At 32.4% G+C, this 22022-nt stretch overlaps 1 protein-coding gene across 8 annotated transcripts in view; it reads right to left on the bottom strand.

Moving 5' to 3' along the window:
* Positions 1 to 22022, bottom strand: part of LOC126745853 (high affinity cGMP-specific 3',5'-cyclic phosphodiesterase 9A) — a 332464-nt gene that overhangs the window by 53477 nt on the left and 256965 nt on the right. For all 8 annotated transcript variants that reach the window (XM_050453878.1, XM_050453879.1, XM_050453883.1 and 5 more), the window contains 2 exons: positions 11454 to 11691; positions 9308 to 9442 (listed from right to left, as the gene is read on the bottom strand). In XM_050453878.1, coding sequence (XP_050309835.1) covers positions 9308 to 9442; positions 11454 to 11691 — 373 coding nt within the window. The remainder of the gene's footprint in view (positions 1 to 9307; positions 9443 to 11453; positions 11692 to 22022) is intronic.

The raw sequence follows: 22022 nt of genomic DNA, 5'->3' as shown, positions 1-22022 counted from the left end.
GCCTAATGAAATACCAGTGGCAGCAACAATTTTGCGTAATGAAGTATTAGGATTTATTCCAAAATGACCCAAAACTTCAAAGCCGCTCAACTTCATCCAAAATTCGCCGATGATCACGTTTTTTATTTGCAACAGATCCAGTTTCAGTAAACTTAGTAACAAGGTCCAAAACATACCTATGCGAAGTTATCTTTTCCGGATGTCTGGCGTTAAACGTGACGGCAGTTTGCCGAGCACATTGATTTTGGGCACCATAAATTAGAATAATTTCCACTCTTTCGGCTAGTGTGTAAACCATTTTGGAAGTAAAATCTTCAATTCAACAAATAAATTTTCACTATTCCAAGACTGTCACAAATGTAACTGATGGCAAAATAAATTCTTTATTTTCCTTAGCAACTATAAATAACTAAGCAGATATAACAATAAATACAGTTCGCCGAGGATATCTGTGTTGATGAAAAGAATGCGGAAAAAAATTCAAGTTATTATTTAGTTTTTTCCACGTCTAATCTTCGGAATTGCTGCTTATGTTGGTAGTTTCCGTTTTAAAATATAAACGAATTATAGATTTGGCAAACCCTAACGGGCAACATTTTGAACACTTATTGAAATAAAAACTGATATTTTCATGTTTTTGTTTTCTATCTGAACAAATTAAGATAAACAAAGATTTTTCTAATTTTCTCGAAAACGAATCGACCTATTTAAAAAAATCAAACGTCAAAATAAAAGACTTCGAAAGACTTTTTAAACAAGCCATTACTCGATACCCCTTGCCATTTAAAATTTTTTAGGGGAGGACCCTGGCGGGCAGAGGAGGAAGTAATTTTAGGTTAGAAAGCTGTCCCCCTTGACAAACCTTTTGACGTATTTCGGCGTTTTTTTTTTTTTAATCAGTGGTTTTCGATAAATCCGTGGTGGGAAGTTTTCAAATGAACACCCTGTATAAGTATTTTTTGACGACGTCACTGATAGTGATTCTTTGGGTCGGTACATTCATTTACCGTTGAATATCTACTTCATTAAAGAATATCTTATCATAGTTTATTTAAAAAAATGTTTGATTTTTGATTGTAAAATGAAGACACAAACTTTTATGATAATATAAAGTATTTTTTTGCGGTTTCTAGATAAGCATTTGATATTGTAGTACTCAAGGTAGTGTTTGTACGAATTCTAAGAATGTTGCCCCGGCGCGGCGCACAGTGCTTCGAGTATATAGGTCCTTGGGACAAAAATCAGTTACTTCTATTGGGCTAAGCGTAACGCTCCGAAACTTATGCAACTTTGTACCAATAAAAGGCCCATCCATTAAAAGAATTTAGAGAATTTAATATCTAATGTTACAGGGAAATATGCGACCGATACATTAAGAGCTGGAAAAAAAATGTTGCTTTTTAGTTTTCTTATAAAAAAAATAACAGTTACTTGCCGATTTACCCCTATGAAAATTAAATTATTTACTTAACTTTTAATAACAACAATACAATTACATAACAAATTTAAAGTACACGATATCTATAACTTCCATAAGTGTAAAACTTGATTTCTTTTTCGTAATCTTTAGTATGCTGGTATTTCTTACGAGAGAAATTTAGTCCAAAAAAAACTCTATCACTATACATTTATAATGTATGTAAAATATTAATAAAAACGTATATACACACAACTACAAATTTTTCTTTAAAGGAAATATAGCAAAAAATATTATAGATACAAACAATAAATGTAAAAAGTGGGAAAAAAAAACTCCTAAATTTAGCAAAAAGTAAACAGTTCTAATACTAAGTATGAAAATGCTTTTAAGTTTTATGTGAAAATTAATCTAATCAAAACTAAAATTTTGTTTTTATTTTAACTAAAACTGAAAACTATAAAAAAAAATCTTAACTTAAAAAAGATATGGAAAATATATACACATATTATGTATAGGTTTAAGAAAAATTATTCTGAATCAGAATTATCGCTAAAATCACTGGTGACAGAATCTTCTAAATTTATGTCTAAATCATCAATTAATGACCTTTTCTCTCGTATGATATATTTTTCGACTTCCCGGTTTCGATTCTCATTTTTCTTTGAAGTGACTGTCCTTTGCGATGAGATAATGGGCTCTGATGTTAAAACTAGTATTTTTAATAAATCCATATTACATTTTGTTCTTGAATACTTGCGGGTGTGAAATAATCGATATTTTCTTGCCTCTTTATGTCTCGCTTCTAAAGCATCCTCGGAAAGTTGTCCTATAGGTAAAGAAAATGAATCAAGTATTTCAGATCCGTGTACCAAAACCTTATGCAAGCTACTTGGCATGTAATACCAATTATATAAGTCTAGATATAATTGTTTAGTCTCATCTAAAAGTTTCTTAAACTCTAGTACCTGAATGTGACAGCCACTAGAAAGAGCTCCAAGAATAGTCGAAAAATTTATTATAAGAGGCTTGTCTATTCCTGTTATTTCAGAGCTTAAGTCTGGATTGTAAAAAATGCGTCTAGCTGTATTGCCATCGTTGCTTGACCCGTATCCTTGCTTTGGTTTGTCCACAATCAGGCCCATTTTTGATTTAAAATCTGACTGTATTTTCTTTTTGTTGTTTTCCACTATTTTCTTATTTTCTGCTTCTTTAACTTGCCAAGATCTTATTTGCAATCGATAACTAATGTGAAATAAGCACTCAAAAAATCTTATCCAGCAGTGTAATGTGGACAAACCAAAGCTGTAGTTTTCTATTTTTGAAGGACGTTTGGTATTTGGCAAATTCATTTCTTTCGGACTTGATCCACAGATAATCTGGATGTTGCGTTTGTGCCAGAGAGAATATTTGCTACACTACCATCCATCATAGTGAACAACATTTTAAATGATACTATACAAGTAGTTCCGTTCTGAAATTTTAAAATAAAATTATTAAGGTCATTAATTTTTTTTTTAATTTCTTGTTCTTCATTACGCACTAGCTCTTTATTGAATTTTTTGATGAACGAGAATTAACCCATATATCTTTTTTACTTTGTACATCACGTAGTCGTAAGGGAACGAAAGCATCTAAAAGCATATATTCATCTATCAAAGATATATCGAAAAATTTTTGCTTGTATTGGCTATGACCAAAACTACCATCAAAACCATATTTGCATATCAGCTCCACTTTTCTATTCTCCTGTTTATTTGCTATTTTAATAATGCTTTGAGCTGTTGAATTTAATATATCTTGTAAATTAACTTCTGCTGAAATTTCGGTGGCGCAAATTTTAAAGGGTAACAAAGCATTTTGACATTGTCTTAACGTATATAAACTTGGAAAAATATGTACTCCCGTTTTATTGACTACCGAGTGCAATAAATTGTATTTTATTTCTGATAAGTCAAGATCTAAATAGAGAGCTAGTGCCTGATAGGAAGTAAGAGATGTATGTGGCGGCGATGAACTACTTACAAGTTTTGCAGCATATAAAATTTCATCAGATGTTCTGCCAGCAGTGATTTTTTTAGCGCGCCGAAGTTTCGGCCGCTTTGAAGACTCTGTAAATGGTTTTAGCGGCCTACCACGAATACGGGATGGACCAGCGACTTCTACGTTTAAATTGATTTTTCTTCCGCCTATTAAACATTCTGGTAATGGTAACTCAGTTTGTAACCAAATTTTTTTTTTCCATAAACTGACACAATTTCGCGATGCTATACTCCATTTTTTATTAAAATGAAGGCAAATAATTCTGCTTTGCTTGGTGAAGTGAGTTTCAACTTGAGGCGAGGGATTGCTCAAATTTAAAAGGGAATGGATTTCTTCATGAATAAATAGTTTAAGATTTTGATTCCGATGTTCTAGTCATGTTTCAAAAAGATCCGCTTTCTTTATTGATTTGACATCCTCTGAAAAAAAAATATATTTAAAGCTTCGTCGCAGATAAACTATATACGAAATGATAATATATAAATGTATTAACAATAAATTGTAAAAACTACAAATGGTTTTAAGAGGCTTTTTTTATATGCCTTTTTAAAATTTTAAATTTAAAGAGAAATATAAAATAATTGCAAACTACTTTTACATTTATTATGGTTAAATGATAAACGGCTTTTAATTTTTTTAATACATGATATTAAGGTACATACCTTGTTGTACAATGTCCATGTTTAAAAAAGATTTCAACTTTTCACTGCTTGTCTTGAAACACTTGAAACACCAACAAAGTATACTCAAGTTTTAATAACAAAAAGGTACTGGTCAACGCACGAAATTTTATTATTTTTGGCGCAAATATTTTTTCGCAATGCTTTTTCGATTTTTATCCATTGGTCTTTTGGATTAAAATAAGGAATTGTAAGTTAGTTGAATACAGAATATATGAGACCAGTTTACATTTCTGTGTTTTATTTATAATAATTTTCCTAAGGATAAAATAATCAGATATTTAGTGAGGAAAGGGCAAATTATTCATTGGCGACGAGATGAAACCATCGACTTAGTTAAAATCTGTATTTATTTTTAGTCGTGCTTCGGAATCCATGGTAACAAAAGTCCCGTCGTGTTTTTAGAAAAGAATAAATCCGACGTTAATATCTAACAGTGATCTTAAGTAAAAACTTGGTCTTTAAATCGTAATACTTCAAGTAGAAGGCAAAAAGTAGGAAACAGTTTTATACATATCAAAAAATATATATATAAGTATACACTAGTACTAGGACCTCAAATCCTTAAATAAGTTAAAGCGGGACATATATTACATTATAAGTCCTCTATCAAAAGTATAATATTGAAATATTAATAATTAATATTTAACTAATAAACTAATTAATAATATAGTAACGGAAAATTTAAGTACATTTATTTTTAGTACGTTATTTCAGAGATCAATCAGAAAGAAAATGAAAAAAAATGGAAAAGTTTCTTATTCCTCTTTAAATGCAGGCTCAAAAATGTCAGTTTTCAAATTTAGAACAATTAATCGGCCAAATGTAGAAAAATGTTTTTGGATAGAAGGAAAAAATTCTTATATTAGGTGATTTAGTCAATTTAAATAAAAGAAAACTCGCCGACTATGTTTTTCACATAGATAATGACTGCGAAATTAAAACTAATATAGGCGGTGTGATATGTTAATTAACTCAGGTAGTAAGAGCAATTTAATCAATGATAAAACATGGCATTCTTTAAAAGAAAATCATATAAGAGTTTGGAATCACATAAAAAATCCGAATAAGGTAATCTTAGCCAATGCAAGCACTAAATGCTCTTAAAGTTCTTAGTTCTTTTGAAAGTGAAATATTAATAAGAACTAAAAAAGAAACCACTTTATTCTATGCTATTAAAAATGGTATAAAAAATCTATTAGGAAGAGTTACAGTGATTTCAATAGGTATTTTAAAAATTGGATTGGAAACTATTAATAGTTTCTCAATTTCCAAAATTTAAAAATATCGTAGTCGACATTGCTATTGATAAATCAGTTAAACCCGTTTTGCAAGCATGCAGAAGAGTACTTATCCCTCTTGAGGCAAAAGTAAATATTAAACCTAAAGAGCTGACATCATGGAGGGAGTAAATGAACCGTGCAAGTGGGTTTCTCCTATCGTGCCCGTTCTTAAAGAAACTGGAGATATTAAGATTTGTGTTAATACGAGAAGAGCTAATACGGCTATTTTAAGAGAAAATTATCCAATTCTAACCATGGATACATTATTGCCCCAATTTAGAAATGCCAAGATATTAAAAACGCATTTCCTCAAATCGAGATATCCCTAGCTTTTAAATATTTAGATATATTTCCACATTTATAACAAGTAAAGGTTTATTCAGATATAAGCGTGTGATGTTTGATATTTCATGTGCACCAGAAATTTACCAAAAAATTATGGAACTTTTACTGTTTGGTTGCGAAGGAACAATAAACTTTATTTTCAGTTTCGTGTTTGTGACCCAATATCTTCAATATTGCGGAGGCTTGTTGGGTGGGGTCAGAAATAAAACAGAAACCTGTTTACTTTGTCAACGTTTCGACTTATATTAAGTTATCCTCAAGACACTAAAATGTAAGTAATTAAGTAATGACAGACATGAAACAAAGTAATTTCAAGTACATAAAAAACACTATTAAAATAAATGTTTTTACCTGTACAAAAATTAAAACAACAAAAAAAAAACAAAAACCACGACACAATTAAAATTACATTCAGGTACAATCCGTTAAAAAAAAATTTGAAGTAAAAAATATATAAAATTTATTTTTTATACATTATACCTTAAATAAGAAAAAATGTATTTTTGGCATTTATAAGTTTTAATTTTTAGGCCATATATTAACATCAGATGGAGTTAAACCATTCGAAACTTCTATCAACATCATCAACTAATACCAACATCATTTCGCGCACCAAAAACCATCGAGGAATTACAAAGTTTCTTAGGTCTTGTTCATTACATAGGCAAATGGATACCTGATCTAGCAACACTTACGAAACCATTCAGAATATTGTTACGTCTGAAACTAGCAAAAAATGCATGTAAATTTATGGACATCAGACCAAAATAATACATTTTAGAAACTAAAAACCTAATTAAGAAATATTAAAACTTTGGGGTATTCTATCCCAAGGACCGTACACAAGTAATTGCCGATGCTAATCCGGTAGGCCTGGGGGCAGTTCTAATTCAATTTAATTCCGGTACAAGAGCTATTGCTTATGGCAATAAAAGTCTGTCAGAATGCAAAAAGCGCTACTGCCAAACAGAAAAAGAGACTTTGGCTTTAGTAGGGGCAATAGAGCATTTTCGCATATACCTTTGTGGAATAAAAACCTTTGAATTGGAAACTGTTCACAAACCGCTGGAACGAACTGTCATATGATTGACAATAGGTCCTACGATTATATTAATTCCGGGAAAATCTAACATAGCCTATGTGAAAATAAGTTGAATTTTGATAGTGAAGATTATATTTAATAAATTGTCGAACAATCTCGTCCTGTTGCTCTTACTATGAAAGATATTCAAAAGCAATTCCGGACTGATGAAGACATTATAAAAGTAAAAGATGGTCTTTATCATGATCGTTGGCATGAATCAGTAACAAACTATAAATTAATTGCTAATGAACTTTGTTTTTTAATAATCTTTTACTGCGAAATACTCGTTATACATTGTTATTTCGTTAGAGTTGCGAGAATCGGTTTTAAAAGCAGGACATGAAGGAAATCCAGGAATAGTAGCTATAAATGCGCGTTTAAGATCTAAAGTTTGATGGCCTAAGATAGATATTGATACTGAAAAGGTAATTAAGGCTTGTAAAGGATGTACTGGGGTCACGGCACCAAACAATCTACTTAAAGCTCGAGAGTCCTTTAAAGCGATGAGAACTTCCTATAGAAGCTTGGGTCGATGTAGCAATAGATTTTATGGGACCGTTGCCAAGCCAAGATTGCCTTTTTGTAATTGTAGATTATTTTAGCCAATATAAAGAAACAAAAATAATAAAAAATATAACAACGCAAAATAAAATTTCTATGTTAAATGAGATATTTTCAAGATTAGGAAATACAATATCAATTACCGCTGATAATGAAAAACAGTTTGTAAGTGACGAATTCATGAACTTTTGCACAGAAAATAATATCATTTTCTATAATACAATAGTTTAATTTCCCCAACAAAATGGAGAAGTTGAGCGCCAAAATAAATATATATTAAAAAGATTATTAATTAAAATTAGAAGAGTGATCTTTTAGAATATTTAGCTATGTACAATAGTACCCCGCATACTGTAACTGGAAAATCACCATCAGACCCATTTTTTAAACGCCAGTTTCGCGATAAAGTGTCTAGTATGATTAATAATGAGCCTAAACTAATTGATGAAGAAGTTAGAGAACAAAAACCAACAACATAAACAAAAAGGCAAAGAGTACGCTGATAAAAAACGAAGAGCAGAGTCAAATGATTTTAATTTAAGAGAAAAGGTGTATATAAAGAATTGAAGGGAAAAAAATTAACTGACACCAATTTTCAATCCGGTTTTTCACATGGTCTTAAACAAAGAGGAGGGTGATACACAAGTAAGGAATGATAATACGGGTGAAGAAATTGGAAGGAATATAATTCACTTAAAAAAGGTTAAAGGGTAATAGAAGGTTTGTGGAAAAGAAAAGAATTAAAATGTTAACTTAAAAAAATATTATCCTTGGTTATTAAGTTCTTTAATACTAATATAAATATTTTCAGATTATTATTATATTACTTATTTTAAAAATAGTTTAAGGTTTAACTTTTTTAAGTTACTATATCGGATAGGTATTTATTATATGTGGCATTTGGTTATTATATTTATAATTAGGTTAGTGGTTATAAGACATAATATGTGGAGAACTATAAAATATTCATACATATTTAATTTATTAAAATTTTATGTTTGTTATAACTCTAAGAATTCTTTCTCAAGGTAGTGTTTGTACGGATTCTAAAAATGTTTCCCCGGCGATGCGGGTCGGATTAAAATAAGGAATGGTAAGTTAGTTGAATACGGAATATATGAGAGACCAGTTTACTTTTCTATATTTTATTTATAGTAATTTTCTTAAGGATTAAATAATCAGATATTTACTGAAGAAAGGACATAATATACATCAGTGCATGGCATGCTACTTCTAGCCTTTCAATGTTCTAAGGGTCTGCGCTTAGCATTTGTGTAAGTTAGAAATGTATTGCATAGTTAATTAGTACAATAGTGTAAACAATAAAAATAACATAAATATTTTAAAAAATACAAAAATATGCCTCTGCAACTTTCCAATTCAATAAAAATTATAGTTTGTCGTTGGTATTTAAAATAAAGAAGACACTGTATAATTGCTTAGTTAATATCAATCAAAGGAAGAATCTGATTAGATCCAGGGTTTTTTCGTTAAGCTGGGGAGATTCTAATTCTGTTTATGTGGGTGAGTCCGGTAGTAAAATATTAACCAGGATGCAGGAACACTTTTTATACAAAAAATTTAAAGACTACTATATACCCGAGTCTAAATTGGCACTTGCTATTATACCTTCTATCTTTGGGACATTCTACCTCTTTGCCAGAATATGTATTTATTATTACATGAGTGTCCTAAGGCCAGAAAATTGGATTTGCTGGAGAAATTAAAGAATACTAACTTTAACTTTCAATTATATGCTTGTAATACCTTTAGGTGCAGATTTCTTTTTTTTTTTATTGCTTCTAATATTTCATTTTACCTTACTAATATTTACTCAAATTTAAAATTCAAAAAATTATTAGGTAATTTAATTTTGAATCCCAGCTATACTTACTTTGGCATTAATTTGGTAAATGTTGTTGTATCCTGGATGATCCAAATCATGGCATATACATGAAGTTAATAGTATCAGCACTTCTAAATCTCCAATCTTACTCGGAAGATCTACGCACCACGAAATTGCATAAAGCTGTAAAAATTTACAATTATTCAAATTAAACTGATCGAAATAAAATCTTCTTAATCATATTAATATTTACACTAATTACTATCCAATGTATAGCTTAATTATACAGGGTGTTACAAAAAAAAAAAGTGCAAACATTTTAATAGTGTATTTGTTGGAGTCAAAATAAGACATTCCTTTCTTTTAAATAAGTGTCTTAAAATGCACTGCCTTAGAGCCCGCACAAATTGTTTGCAGAAAACCAATTAGTTTGAACTAGGACTACAGTTCTGCATTAAATCTCCTGAAAATGTGCGTCACCGAAATTGTGAAAGTTCCCTGTTATTTTGGTTCCTTTTTAATTTCCATTCCAAAAATAGTGTAAATTCAATTCAAAATTAAAAATTATGACGTAACGATATTGGCAACGTCTTGAATACCAGCTGTCATTTTTGAATGACACTAGCGGGCACACTATACGACATTTCTGGAGACGCGCGGAAGGTCAGCGATTCTTCCAGAACCATATTCAGCCGAGAATGTAAACCACGTCGCCACTTGAAGGCAGTTGAAAGTTCAGTTCGGAGCTAATACGGTGGAAATAAATATTTTTAGTAGCGTACGTACGTTAGCGTGTTTAGTAGTGCAAGTGTGTAAATAAATCAGCTGACTAATTGTAACACACACCTTAACGAAAAGTAAAAACGCCACAATAATAATATAATAAATTTAATTTATTATAAAACATGCTGGAGATGACGTCCCCCTGCTACGATACAGCGTAAGTAAAATAAATAAGAAGCATACTGTTACCTGAAAATAAGGATTGATATATTAACTTTTTGTTTTCACCAATGTTTAAAGGCACATTTTCCATTGAACGAATAAGTTGCTAAGGAAAGTTGCTAAGAAGTTAATATCTACTTCGGACATTACCAGAAAAAATTATTTACTTGTATGTTCTCTTATGATTTTGCACTGTGCCAAATGGTTAAAATTTTTCTGTGCATGTTTTGCACATAATAAATCGATTTGGTAGTTCCCGGTGTGACACAACTGCAGCAACAACTACAACTTTATGCTTCTAGCGCAGTAGCGTTAGTCAGACCATAAATAAAATGGCCAAAAACGTTAAGGAAATCTAAGTTACACGAATTAAAGGTGATAGGTATTTGATACCAAACATCAAAAGAGTTTTGCTACAGAAATAAAAATTAAAGCAGTCACGCAGTCACCCCTCTTCGTTTTTTCTAATTTAATAATTTCATCTCCTCCACCAAAAAGCAGTATATAATACTGGCTATATAATTCTGTGATTAGATATACAGTAATGTACGGTACGGTGGACGTACCGTCTCGGCAACAAACAAGACTTTATATGCTCAAAGACTGGCTAGACTGTAAAGGTCATACATGTATGTATACACAAGGTGCAGGACAAGGTGTTGGGCATCCTGGAGGTGACTACAAGGGAAGAAATTAAAGAGGGACTGGAAATGGAAATAATCACTTTATTCCCCCTTCATACTACGAGAGGAATTAAAGAACATTTACGGGCAAACCCTGCTCTACTTCACTAGGAGGATGGATTGCCTACTTAGGAAGATTAGGGTGGGTGGACAGCGATAATGACGGCGTTTAAAAAACGATTAATTCTAGAAAAAAAAAATTAAAAAGAAAAATAGTTTTTTTTTCATGGTTACGGTTAAGATAGCGGCCATCAGAAGTTTAAGTTCTTCCCAATGCTCCTTAAATTACACCATTTTTATGTCATGCATAACTGTAGTTACAGTACAAAATAATCGTCAGTAATTTTCATCAGTAATTTTCGCGGGCTATAGCTTCGAGGGATGAATTTTAGGACATACGTTCACATGAAAAAAGAGCTCTATTTTGACTTAAATAATACAGTTTTAAAATATTCATACTGAATTTTGTAATAACCGTTATATTTATAAGCATCATTAAAACTTGCTTAAACAAAATGTTAAAATTAAATATTAAGTTTTAAATGTGAAAGTATTTAAATGGTTACCATTTGTGCTACACAAAAACAATGTCGAAAATTGTGGAAGGGCACGTCGTTGTAGTTCTTATAAGCCTCGTATAAAAAGTTTCTTAGGGTGGTAATATCAATAGCAAAATTGGCACAAAAATCCATGTCCAAATACATCTGCTGGAGAAGTAAGAGAAGCTCTTCGTCTTCCCATGGACGTGCATCGAAACTTGGTGTACGAAGCCATTGACGGATAGCATCGGAAACTTGGGCGTCACTGAAAAATAGAACATAAAAAATTTTTACGAATCTATAAGTAACATAAAAGGTTTTTGTGGAAATATGGTTTGAATTTTAAATTTGGAAACTGTTAAATATATTTTTTTCAATATATTTAACAAATTAAACTTATACCTAAATCTAAAGAGAAATTTGTAAATTCTTGACATTTGAAGTAATTTTTTAGCATTCGGCAAACGTAAAAAAATTCTAACAACTTCTTTATTCATATTTTAAATATCTAATAATACTGCAGTATATACTTTTACAAGTTTAAAATACTATACCCAGTGTACAAACAATACATAATCAAATGTTTCAATTTTTTTTATTATTTTAAATACTTGTTACAGGATTAATTATGCTTTAAACAGGATCTAGAGAATCCTTACTTATTTCTATTTAATTTGATTCTAATTGATGTATTGATTAAGATTTTAATTATTGAGATATTTAAAAAATACCTTGTTATAATTTTCTCTTTACTTCATATGTACAAAACTGCTGACTAAAGCACTGACCATAATTAATGTTGCCTTCGAATTTTAATAAACTTCGCCAAGATTTTTCAGTGCTAACAAACTCAACGCCCTAGAAATATCCTCTCTAAACCCGTTAGTCTTGCCGGACTATTTACGATATAACAAGATGGCGCCCAAATAAGTTTGCTGGTTAGTTGTCAATGGTCATGCCTTCTTATCTTGGGAAGGATAGTGGAACAGTGGTGTCGAGAGACAGGGCTGTCGGTCAACCCTGAAAAGATCGAGCTCATTCTCTTTACTAAGAGGCGGAATTTGAGGCAGCAGGTCAAGTACTTGGAACTTTTTAGACAGCAAGGTCACGTTTAAAACTCACGTAGAGCAGGCAGTAAATAAGGCAACAGCCCTAATATAGCAATTACGGCAAACAATAGGTACAAGACGACGAGTCTAAAACCCCACGTTCTCCAGTGGCTTTATACTGCAGTCCTACGACCAAGGATCTCGTACGGATCCGTGGTATGGCAGCCAGCCGTATTGAAGGTCATCAACGCCCAAAAGCTGACCAGACTGCAAAGACTGGTCTGCTTGAGGGGGGCTATGAGAACAACACCTGCGGCACCACTAAATATTCTTCTTGGGCTACCAGACCTCCCAGTCTGGATTGAGAGGGAGGCCATGGCGGCGCATAAAAGGATGAAAAATAGTGGAGGGTGGCGCAATGTTTACTTAGGACAAGGCCGTATGACGATTGCTCTCAGGATGTGTAAGAACATACCAATTCTGACATCCAGATACACTACAGAAAGTGGCAAACTAAGGTTAAAGAAGGGGTTTCAAGTCGAAATCCTGACAAGGGAAGGAATGGTCGACGAACCAAATTAAAGAGCCAAGTGGTTTCCAGGCCTGGTACACAGATGGATCATGGATGAAAAGCACCAATTCAGCCGGAGCTGGAGTGTACAGGATGGAAACGAGCACGATGGAATCCTTCCCGCTAGGGAAACATACCACAATTTTCCAAGCGGAGGTGTTTGCTATACTTGAAGTAGCAAAAAAACGAGAGGCATTGGAAGGTAACGGGGGGATTTGCATCTACCCTGATAGTCAAGCTGCCCTCAAGGCGATTCAGAAACCCAGGGCCAGCTCAGCACCAGTCCAGGAATGCAGAGACGCATTGGAAAGGCTTGCAGCACCCAGGGAAGTGAGACTGAGGTGGGTCCCAAGACACCAGGGTGTCGAGGGTAATATGCGGGCCGACGAACTGGAAAGACAAGGTTCCGTTAACGCCTTTGTAGGCCCCGAACCTTGTCTGGGTTTTAGCAAAAAACAAATCTCCCAGGCATTTAATAATTGGGCCTGGGAAAAAACAAGGAAGAATTGGAGGAGAGAAATTGGAGAATTTCACTTTTTTAAACTCTCTGTTTTGAAGAGATTGAATGAAAATATCTAGCTTTTCTTCATGACTGAAATTAATCGCAGTTTTGTTGAATTTTTCAACCATTTTCTTCCAACAACTAATTAGAATTTTTAAGTTCCCGAACATCCCTTTGCTTTTCCGCCAGAAATATTCTAATTTCTTCTATTAAATTTAGAAATCGTTCCAATGTCAATCCACGACTTAGCCACCTTACTTCTGAATAATACAGTAAATCTCCGTTTTTTAATTTTTTTAGAACAGAGGGTTTCTTGGTGTATAATGCAGTGAAACTGCATGAGATCTTCAGCGGTTAGGTTTTTTTCTTGCAGATGTTTTTTTAGCAAAGGAACTAGCCCGGAATTGACACCAATCATCGAAGTCCAAGTCAGTTTTTGAACACTCATCCAAAAGTACATTGAGTATATCCACTCCTTTGGTTTCACCTTTCAGTGAACACATTCCTAATAACTCTTCTAAGACTTCAAAATCTTGAGTAACACCTCGTATGAATATGAGCAATTGAGCTATGGAACTAATCAAATCATGGATTCGTCGAGTGGAAATCAAATATAAGCGAAGTTAATTACATTTGCATCCACATTTTTTTACGTCCAAAAATGCTTATCTATTCAATATCACTATGCATCTCTTCAGAACTGGATTCTTCATTGGCATTAATTATATTTGGATGATATTCGGCTTCTAAAATTTTACCATGGGATATACAGTCCTTCCATAAATTGGTATGTCGATTTCTTCAATGACCGATTGTATATTGTCTAGCACCAACGCGCTTACAATTTACTTTTACTTTTATACTTTATTTACTTTATTTACTTTTGACTAACAATTTATTTCATTGTGTCCAACTTTTTTGCAATAATTGCAAGTTTTTGATGTCCTCGACGACCGCATTTAGAACGAGTACCCTTAAACTATGTTTGTTTCTTGTTTCAAACTGCAAAATGCTATACTTTTTATATGTTTATAAATCAAATTAAATTAGAAATAAACTTTCCAAAAAATAATACCTATTGATAATATTGCTATTTTCGAAACTTCTTGTTTCTAATTAATTAAACGAATGGCACTACTCTATAAAGGCGAAAGTTCTAAAAGATCAGTTGAAACAAAATAGCTTGTATTAATCCACTCGTACGTTAAATTGAATTCAATATTTAAAACTACATATTTTGTGAAAATTCTATAACAAATGAACCCCTCTATTTACTGAACAAAAAATAAAAGAATTATACAGGGTGTCCGGAAAAAGGAGGCCAATCCGCCGACCACATATAGGGTGAACCAAAATAATGCGACTTTCGTTATGCCATTTTTTAATTGGGCGCTCGGTATTCAATATACATGGCGTCAAAATGAGAAATATAAAATCGTTTTTTTGAAGTAAGTCGAGTGTTTCATAAGATATTAAACTAAAATTTGGTGTGAGGGGGTTTTTTAGAACGAGAAATTAAAATCCTTTCACGGATTCGCTATACCTTGTAGAGGACGCCACCTGCGGTATATTGCATGTGTTAAAAATACCAAAACTTTTTTGTACTACTGTATAATAAAGTTTAAGTAAAAAATTCAAATTATCCAATATTTCCTTGTAAAAAAAGTATTCTCAGTAAATGCCGGCCTGAGAGTCCGTTTATAAGATATCTTAATTTTAAAATCTAGATACTTCTTTCTAAACAAATTGGCTGACCTTGGGCACCACCACTTTTTTACGTACTGTCAAAGTAATAAATTTAAACGCTTCTGACGCTCTTAACAAGCTTCTCAATTACTCCTTAAATAAAACTAAATTTTTTAATTACGTATTTGTATTTGGTGTGATTTCTTACAATTTATAAAACCATAATGGCCCATAAACCAAGAAACGTACACTTTTCCGAATTGGCGGATATTGTTTTAATGTTTGGTAAGTTTTAAATATTATTGTAAATAGTAAATACCTGTCAATACTCAACTAGGAAAATGTGACTCCAATGTTAGTTTAGCCGCTAGACGCTATACCCAGACATTCCTAAACAGATTTCATCCCAAAAGAAAATATTTTTTTAAATTTGATTAACCGCTTAAGGGAGAAGTTTCAGCGAAAGACGGAAGGGTAATTGCGGCCGATCTCGTGCGGTTCAACCAGGGCAAGATGAATATATTTTAAGAATTGTCGAAGAATCACCAAACATTAGTACTAGGGTTTTGGCCGAACGTGAGAAATATTGGGAAAACCGAGACACAATATTTTACAGAGTCAACAACTTTACCCATTTCATCTTCAAAAAGTACAAGGTCTTTTACCCGACGATCCCGAGGCAAGACTTGCTTTTTGTAGATGGTTATGTGAAACGAATAATAGAAATGTGGATTTTATAAGGGCGATTCTGCTTACTGACGAAGCCACGTTCACGAGAAACGGCATGACAAATATCCATATCGAACGAATATGGGCTGAAGAGAATCCCAGGGCCATAGTTGAGACACATCATCAAGCAAAGTGTGGGTAGTTGTTGTGGATAATTTTCTTTTAGGACCTGTCATTTTACCAGGTAATCTGACTGGTGATTCATTTCTGTTGTTTCTACAAGAAATACTGCCCGATTTGCTTGATGATTTACCTCTAAATTTAAGACAAAATCTTTGATTTCAACTCGACGGTGCTTCGGCTCATTTTGCTATAAATGTTAGGAACTATTTACATTAAGTATTTCCTAACTGCTGGATTTATCGGGGTCGAGATGCTCCTGTTCCGTGGCCATCCCGTTCGCCCGACCTTACACTATTGGATTTTTCAGTCTGGGGATGTATGAAAGACTTTGTGTATATGGTTTTGATTTTAAACGAGGATCATTTAAGGGAAAGAATCCTTGCAACTTGCATTTCAGGTTGAAACCAAATATTTTATACAAAGCCTTAGATTTTCTTTAATAAAGAAGGCTCGTATGTGTATACAAATGAATGGAGGACACGTAGAATAAATAATTTAGGATCATTATTGTAAGATTTTATTATAATAAGTAATTTAGCATTAATTTAGAGAAATAATTTACGTTTATTTTGTTAACTTTTAAAATGTATTTAGATTTTAAAAGTAAGATATCTCATAAACGGATTCTCAGGCCGACATTTACCAAAAATACTTTTTTTACAAGAAGAGATTGGATAATTAGAATTTTTTACTAGACCTTTATTATACAGGGATACAAAAAAGTTTTGGTATTTTTAACACATGCAACCTACCACAGGTGGCGCCCTCTGCAAGGTATAGCGAATCCGTGAACGGATTTTAATTTCTCGTTCCAAAAAACCCCCTCAGACCAAATTTTAATTTGATATCTTATGAAACACTCGACTTACTTCAAAAAAACGATTTTATATATTTCTCAATTTGACGCCCTGTATATTGAATACCGAGCGCCCAATTAAAAAATGGTATAACGAAAGTCGCATTTAGTCCACCCTATATGCGGCCGGCGGATTGGCCTCCTTTTTCCGGACACCCTGTATATAAACCATTCCAAGATACCGCATTTTCGAACCATGTTTCTTTCTAGCTTTGTTTTGTATGTTCTTATGTATCTTCTTATTTAAAAAAAAATATATTCACATATCCATTGATGTTTTAGGAGTTTTTAGATGTGTTTCTCATCAAATAAATATCCATATTTCCACAGATTTGAATCCACTCAAAAAGTATGTTATGTCATAAATAGTCCTAACCGGTCTACAGCGGATATTTTTAGGGAGTTGGAGATGAGATAGGTTTATTTAGAGTTTTATTTACGTTTAATTTATTATTTTCAGCTATTGTCGGTTTTTTGAGCTGTTCATCTTGTTTGCGAGCCCCTTGTAGGCTCCAATTTAGGTTATTTAGGATATATTATTGTAAATCCTGGTAGTTTAAAGGTTCTAGACTCTAGATTGCTTGCCTTGACTATCAGCATTCTCTTGAATATATTTATTTTATTTGGCATTTATCGACAAAAACAATATAGCTAAAAACTTCTGAGCATTTCCAAATTGTTCTATGATTTTTTAAAAGGCGTTTCGTGACATTTGAATCAGTTTTGTTGTTTTATGTTAGGATTTGACAAAAAAGAAACAAAACTATCGACCCAGATATCACAGATATGTACCTGTAATGTAATCTCATATTAATTTGGGAATTTTAAACCTCTCGTGCGATATACTAATAATGTTTACTAATCTCTCTCCTGTGCCTTCAATATACTTCTTCCATCCAAACAATTGTTTTCTTTCTTCCTGACCTGATTCTGAATGGTAATTTTTTAAGGTACACATTCCTTTCTTCCCCTTTTAATCTAACCTTTCCATCCCATATTTCCTGTTCTACTTCATTTTCTTCATTCTCCCTAAGCAATTCTCATATTCTTTTTCACGGTTCCGTTTCCATCATCTCATCCATTTTTCTCTTAATAAAATTACTTTTTTTTTCTCGAATATTTTTTTTATGTATCCTTTGTCTTATAGAAATGTATCATCCATTTTTCTCTAAGAGACCAAATGAAAACAAAACAAAGGTAAGAACACAAAGTCACGGTCTCATCAAATCCATATATTTTTTTAAAAGCTACACGTGTTTCGCTCCTATCGGAGCATCATCAGGCCTAAAAAAATACATTAAGATATTTTTCACAAAAAGAACGCTTATAAAACTCATTACCTAGACCTACACAGATTACATTACAACTAACCACAAAAGAAAAGCTAGGTTAAGTTAACAATTCCCACCATAGATAAAAATGTATGCTTAAAAAAATTAAAAAGTAAAAATGTAAAATGTCACCAGTGGGGAACGATCCAGCAACCTTTAGATTCACAGGCGCACGTCTAACCTATAGGCCACCAAGTAACATGATCAAACATGGGGAACAATCCGAACTATACTAATAAGTGTGAATATAAGTAAACAATGTTAACAATAAAAACTAAAATATCTAAAATCGAAAAGGAAAAGACTTTTTAAGAGAGGTTGTTATAAATGAGGTGAGGTTCAAACGTGAAAATATTGTTCACACACACAAGGACAGGGCTCTTCTTAGCTTTAGTTATTTCCATTTTTTCTAACAAGGCCAGTTTTTTGCCTTTTGAGCACTCATGCAAAATATTCGCTCCCTGAGTTAAAGAAAAACCATGTGAGGAGGCCAATAAATGATTTGCAAACGCCGATTTAGTTTCGATCATGTCAGTATCCCCAAAACCTGTCCACCAAACTTGTATGTTCCTTTATTCTGGTTGAAATTTTTCTCCCCGATTGCCCTATGTAAATGGCATTACAGTCATTACATCTTAGTGAATATACCCCTGGTTTTGAAAAGAAATCTGCCTTATCTATTGTACTAACTAGCTGACTTGTGACTAACTGTTTGTAGTTTTAAAAGCAATTGTAAGATTTGTAGACTTGAAAAACTTTGTAAGCTGAAAAGAAATATTACCAAAAAATGACATTGATCTAAAAAGGTGACTATTTTCATTATTAAGATGGATTAAGTTGTAAGTAAGTTTGTATTTATTATAGAATTTAGAATAAAGGCGATTAATTATATCAAGAGTAAAACCATGATTAAAAGCAATATGTTTAATTATATCAAGGAAAGCTTCTCTAGAAAGAGGGATGTTGAAAAGGCGATAGAAAAGGGAATTAAAAGAGGCAAATTTGTAGGAATAAGGGGAGTTTGAGGAGTATTGGATGACATTGTCCGTAGTGGTGGGTTTGCGGTAAATTTCAAATTCAAGTTTGTTGGTATTCTTTGAAATAAGCACACCAAGAAAAGGTGATCAAGATATACGTGATCTGTGTAGGTCTAGGCAATGAGTTTTATAAGCGTTCTTTTTGTGAAAAATATCTTATTGCATTTTTTTAGGCCTGATGATGGTCCGATAGGAGCGAAACACGTGTAGCTTTTAAAAAATTATATGGATTTGATGAGACCGTGACTTTGTGTACCTATCTTACCTTTGTTCTGTATCCTTTGTCTTGTTCTTTATATTCAATTTAATTTTATTTTTGTTTATCTTAAATTGCTTTGTTCAGTTGTCATTAACAAAAATATTCAAAATTTTTGGAACTTAAATAAACTCGATTTTATAATGGAGGAATGATAAATATAAAGTTCGCTGTAGTCGTGAATGTAGACTAAATTTTTGTATGTCCTGTACTGGGCTGGATAAGGCTGCAACAAATATGATTCACCATCAGAAATTTCACAATATTAGATTTTTATGTAGTGTATGTGAATCTCCTACGATGAAATGTCATGACGACAAAGTTTCCCAGCTGGGGCAAAAATTGCAGATCTCTTTAAAAAACGTTGAAGCTTTGGGAGCTTTCGAAACTTGTTAAAAAAGAAACAATGAACTTTTTCCTATTATAAAAGAAATCTTTTTGAGCAATTAGGACTCCCAATTAAAAACCATTGAAATGGCTTCCATTCTAACATCTCTGACAAAAGACAAGACTTTATTTCATTCGATCAGGGAAATGAAGTAGGAAATGTTCAATGTTCCACCTATATTTATGAACAATCATAAGGAATCTGTTAAGATCCAGACGCACTACTCGTTAAAGGTAGACCTATTAAAGAAATTGAGTGATCTGAGGAAAACTATAAATTAAATGGTACAGACCGTAGTAGTTATAGTAGTTAGTAATAGCCTACTACCTTTAAAAAAGTCAATCTCAATTCAAACAAATTGAAAAAAGAGAGGGCGATCACACAGGAAGAGATCACTTAAAAATTGAAACATATTTTCCTAGTCAAAAATATTCGTTGCCTAAAATGATTTCACACATTCGGGATAACAATTTGGAGGTAGTTTTCCCCAATGTTGACATTACCTTACGTATTTTCGTCACTATGGCGGTCACAGTTTGTTCAGCAGAACGCTCATTTAATTTAACCCTTAAACGTTTAAAAACATACCTACCTAAGATCAACTATTAAACAAGAGCGGTCGAATCTCTGACAATTTTAACAGTAGAATCTGAATTAACCAACAGTTTAGATTTTAATACGATTATAAACTCATTTGCTGCTGTTAAATCTAGGCGAAAAATCATGTAAAGTGTAGTTTTAATTACAAATAAATAACAAATTCCTCCCTTAGTTTTTTATTATATATTTCCCGAATAAACCGAAATAAGGGAGAGGGTCACGTAGATTCCCTCCACATATCCCATATTAAATAGATTGTCAACCCAAAAAGTTAAAAAAAAAACAGTGTGAAAATTACTAATAGGTCATTATCTATATCAATAAATCAAATTTAATTAACAATTTATAGCAAAATATAATTATGACTTCAGATCTCGATTTTTAAACTTAGGTATATTATAGTATTCTAAGACCGTTTGGACTCAGTTAAGCTTTGATCTGTACTACAAATAATGGTATTTTTAGTAACATTTTTGGAGTTAAAATAGGGCGTGGCACGGAATTTTTTTCCGTAATTTTTTCATTTAGGGCGACATTTCACACAGGGCGTAAGGCGGAATATTTGTAAATCCGGCACTGGGCATGTGTTATGTATTTTGATGAGTTCACTCATCTAAATACATAACTCTAAAATTTATTTTTTTCTTTTGAGAGAAACACGTTAAAATAACAAACGGTAAGTCAAAATTAAAAGTTAAAACAAAAATTAACGAAATTACAATCAAAAAGGAAAAAAAATATACATATAATGTTTAAAAAGTAAAAAAAACCTTACCTTACACTACATAGTTGTGATGTTTACATGAAAAACAATAATTATAATAAAATTACCAAATGGTAAACGTCGCGACATCTAGTGACCGCAGTTAAACCTAAGGTTTGAACATTGTTTCATAAATCTATAACGATAAAGGCGAATAAGCTCGAATTACTATTGAACATCGACAAAGTACTATAGTAGCGCGGGGAAAGGATTTAATAGAAATAAAAATGCTTGTACAGTTCGCCCAGGGAATAGTCGGGGACGACGCATGAAATGCGAGAGGGGAATTTTGCCATATCATTAGCGCGCATTCCTTTTTTATTGATCTTTTTAAACGCATTATAAAAAACTAGCTGAATGCCCGCGGCGTGGCTCGCGTGGAATTTTTAAAATAAAAGAAAAGTTCTACTCAAGGACTTATTTGTAAACAACATTTTTTGTTTTGCTTTCTTGTGCCAGAATGATTGTCCATGCGTAAAGCAATCCCGTCTTAAATCGATCCCTGCTATCTTTAGAGTCTGGCCCTGCGACTTGTAATATTATGAAATACCAGTTTTTTTTTCGTTTGCTAAAATATAAAATCGTTTTTGAAATCATTTTTTTAGTAAATAATTATAGGGGTTAAAATCTTAATACACCTTAATACACCCCTGGCATAAACAAAATTTAAATCACAATTTTTATTTTGAAAGCACTACTTAGGTA

The sequence above is a fragment of the Anthonomus grandis genome, chromosome 16 (genome assembly GCF_022605725.1).
Source record: "Anthonomus grandis grandis chromosome 16, icAntGran1.3, whole genome shotgun sequence".
Lineage (NCBI taxonomy): Eukaryota > Metazoa > Arthropoda > Insecta > Coleoptera > Curculionidae > Anthonomus > Anthonomus grandis.
Note: the sequence above shows the minus strand (reverse complement) of the source record. Positions and strands in the feature narration are given on the sequence as shown.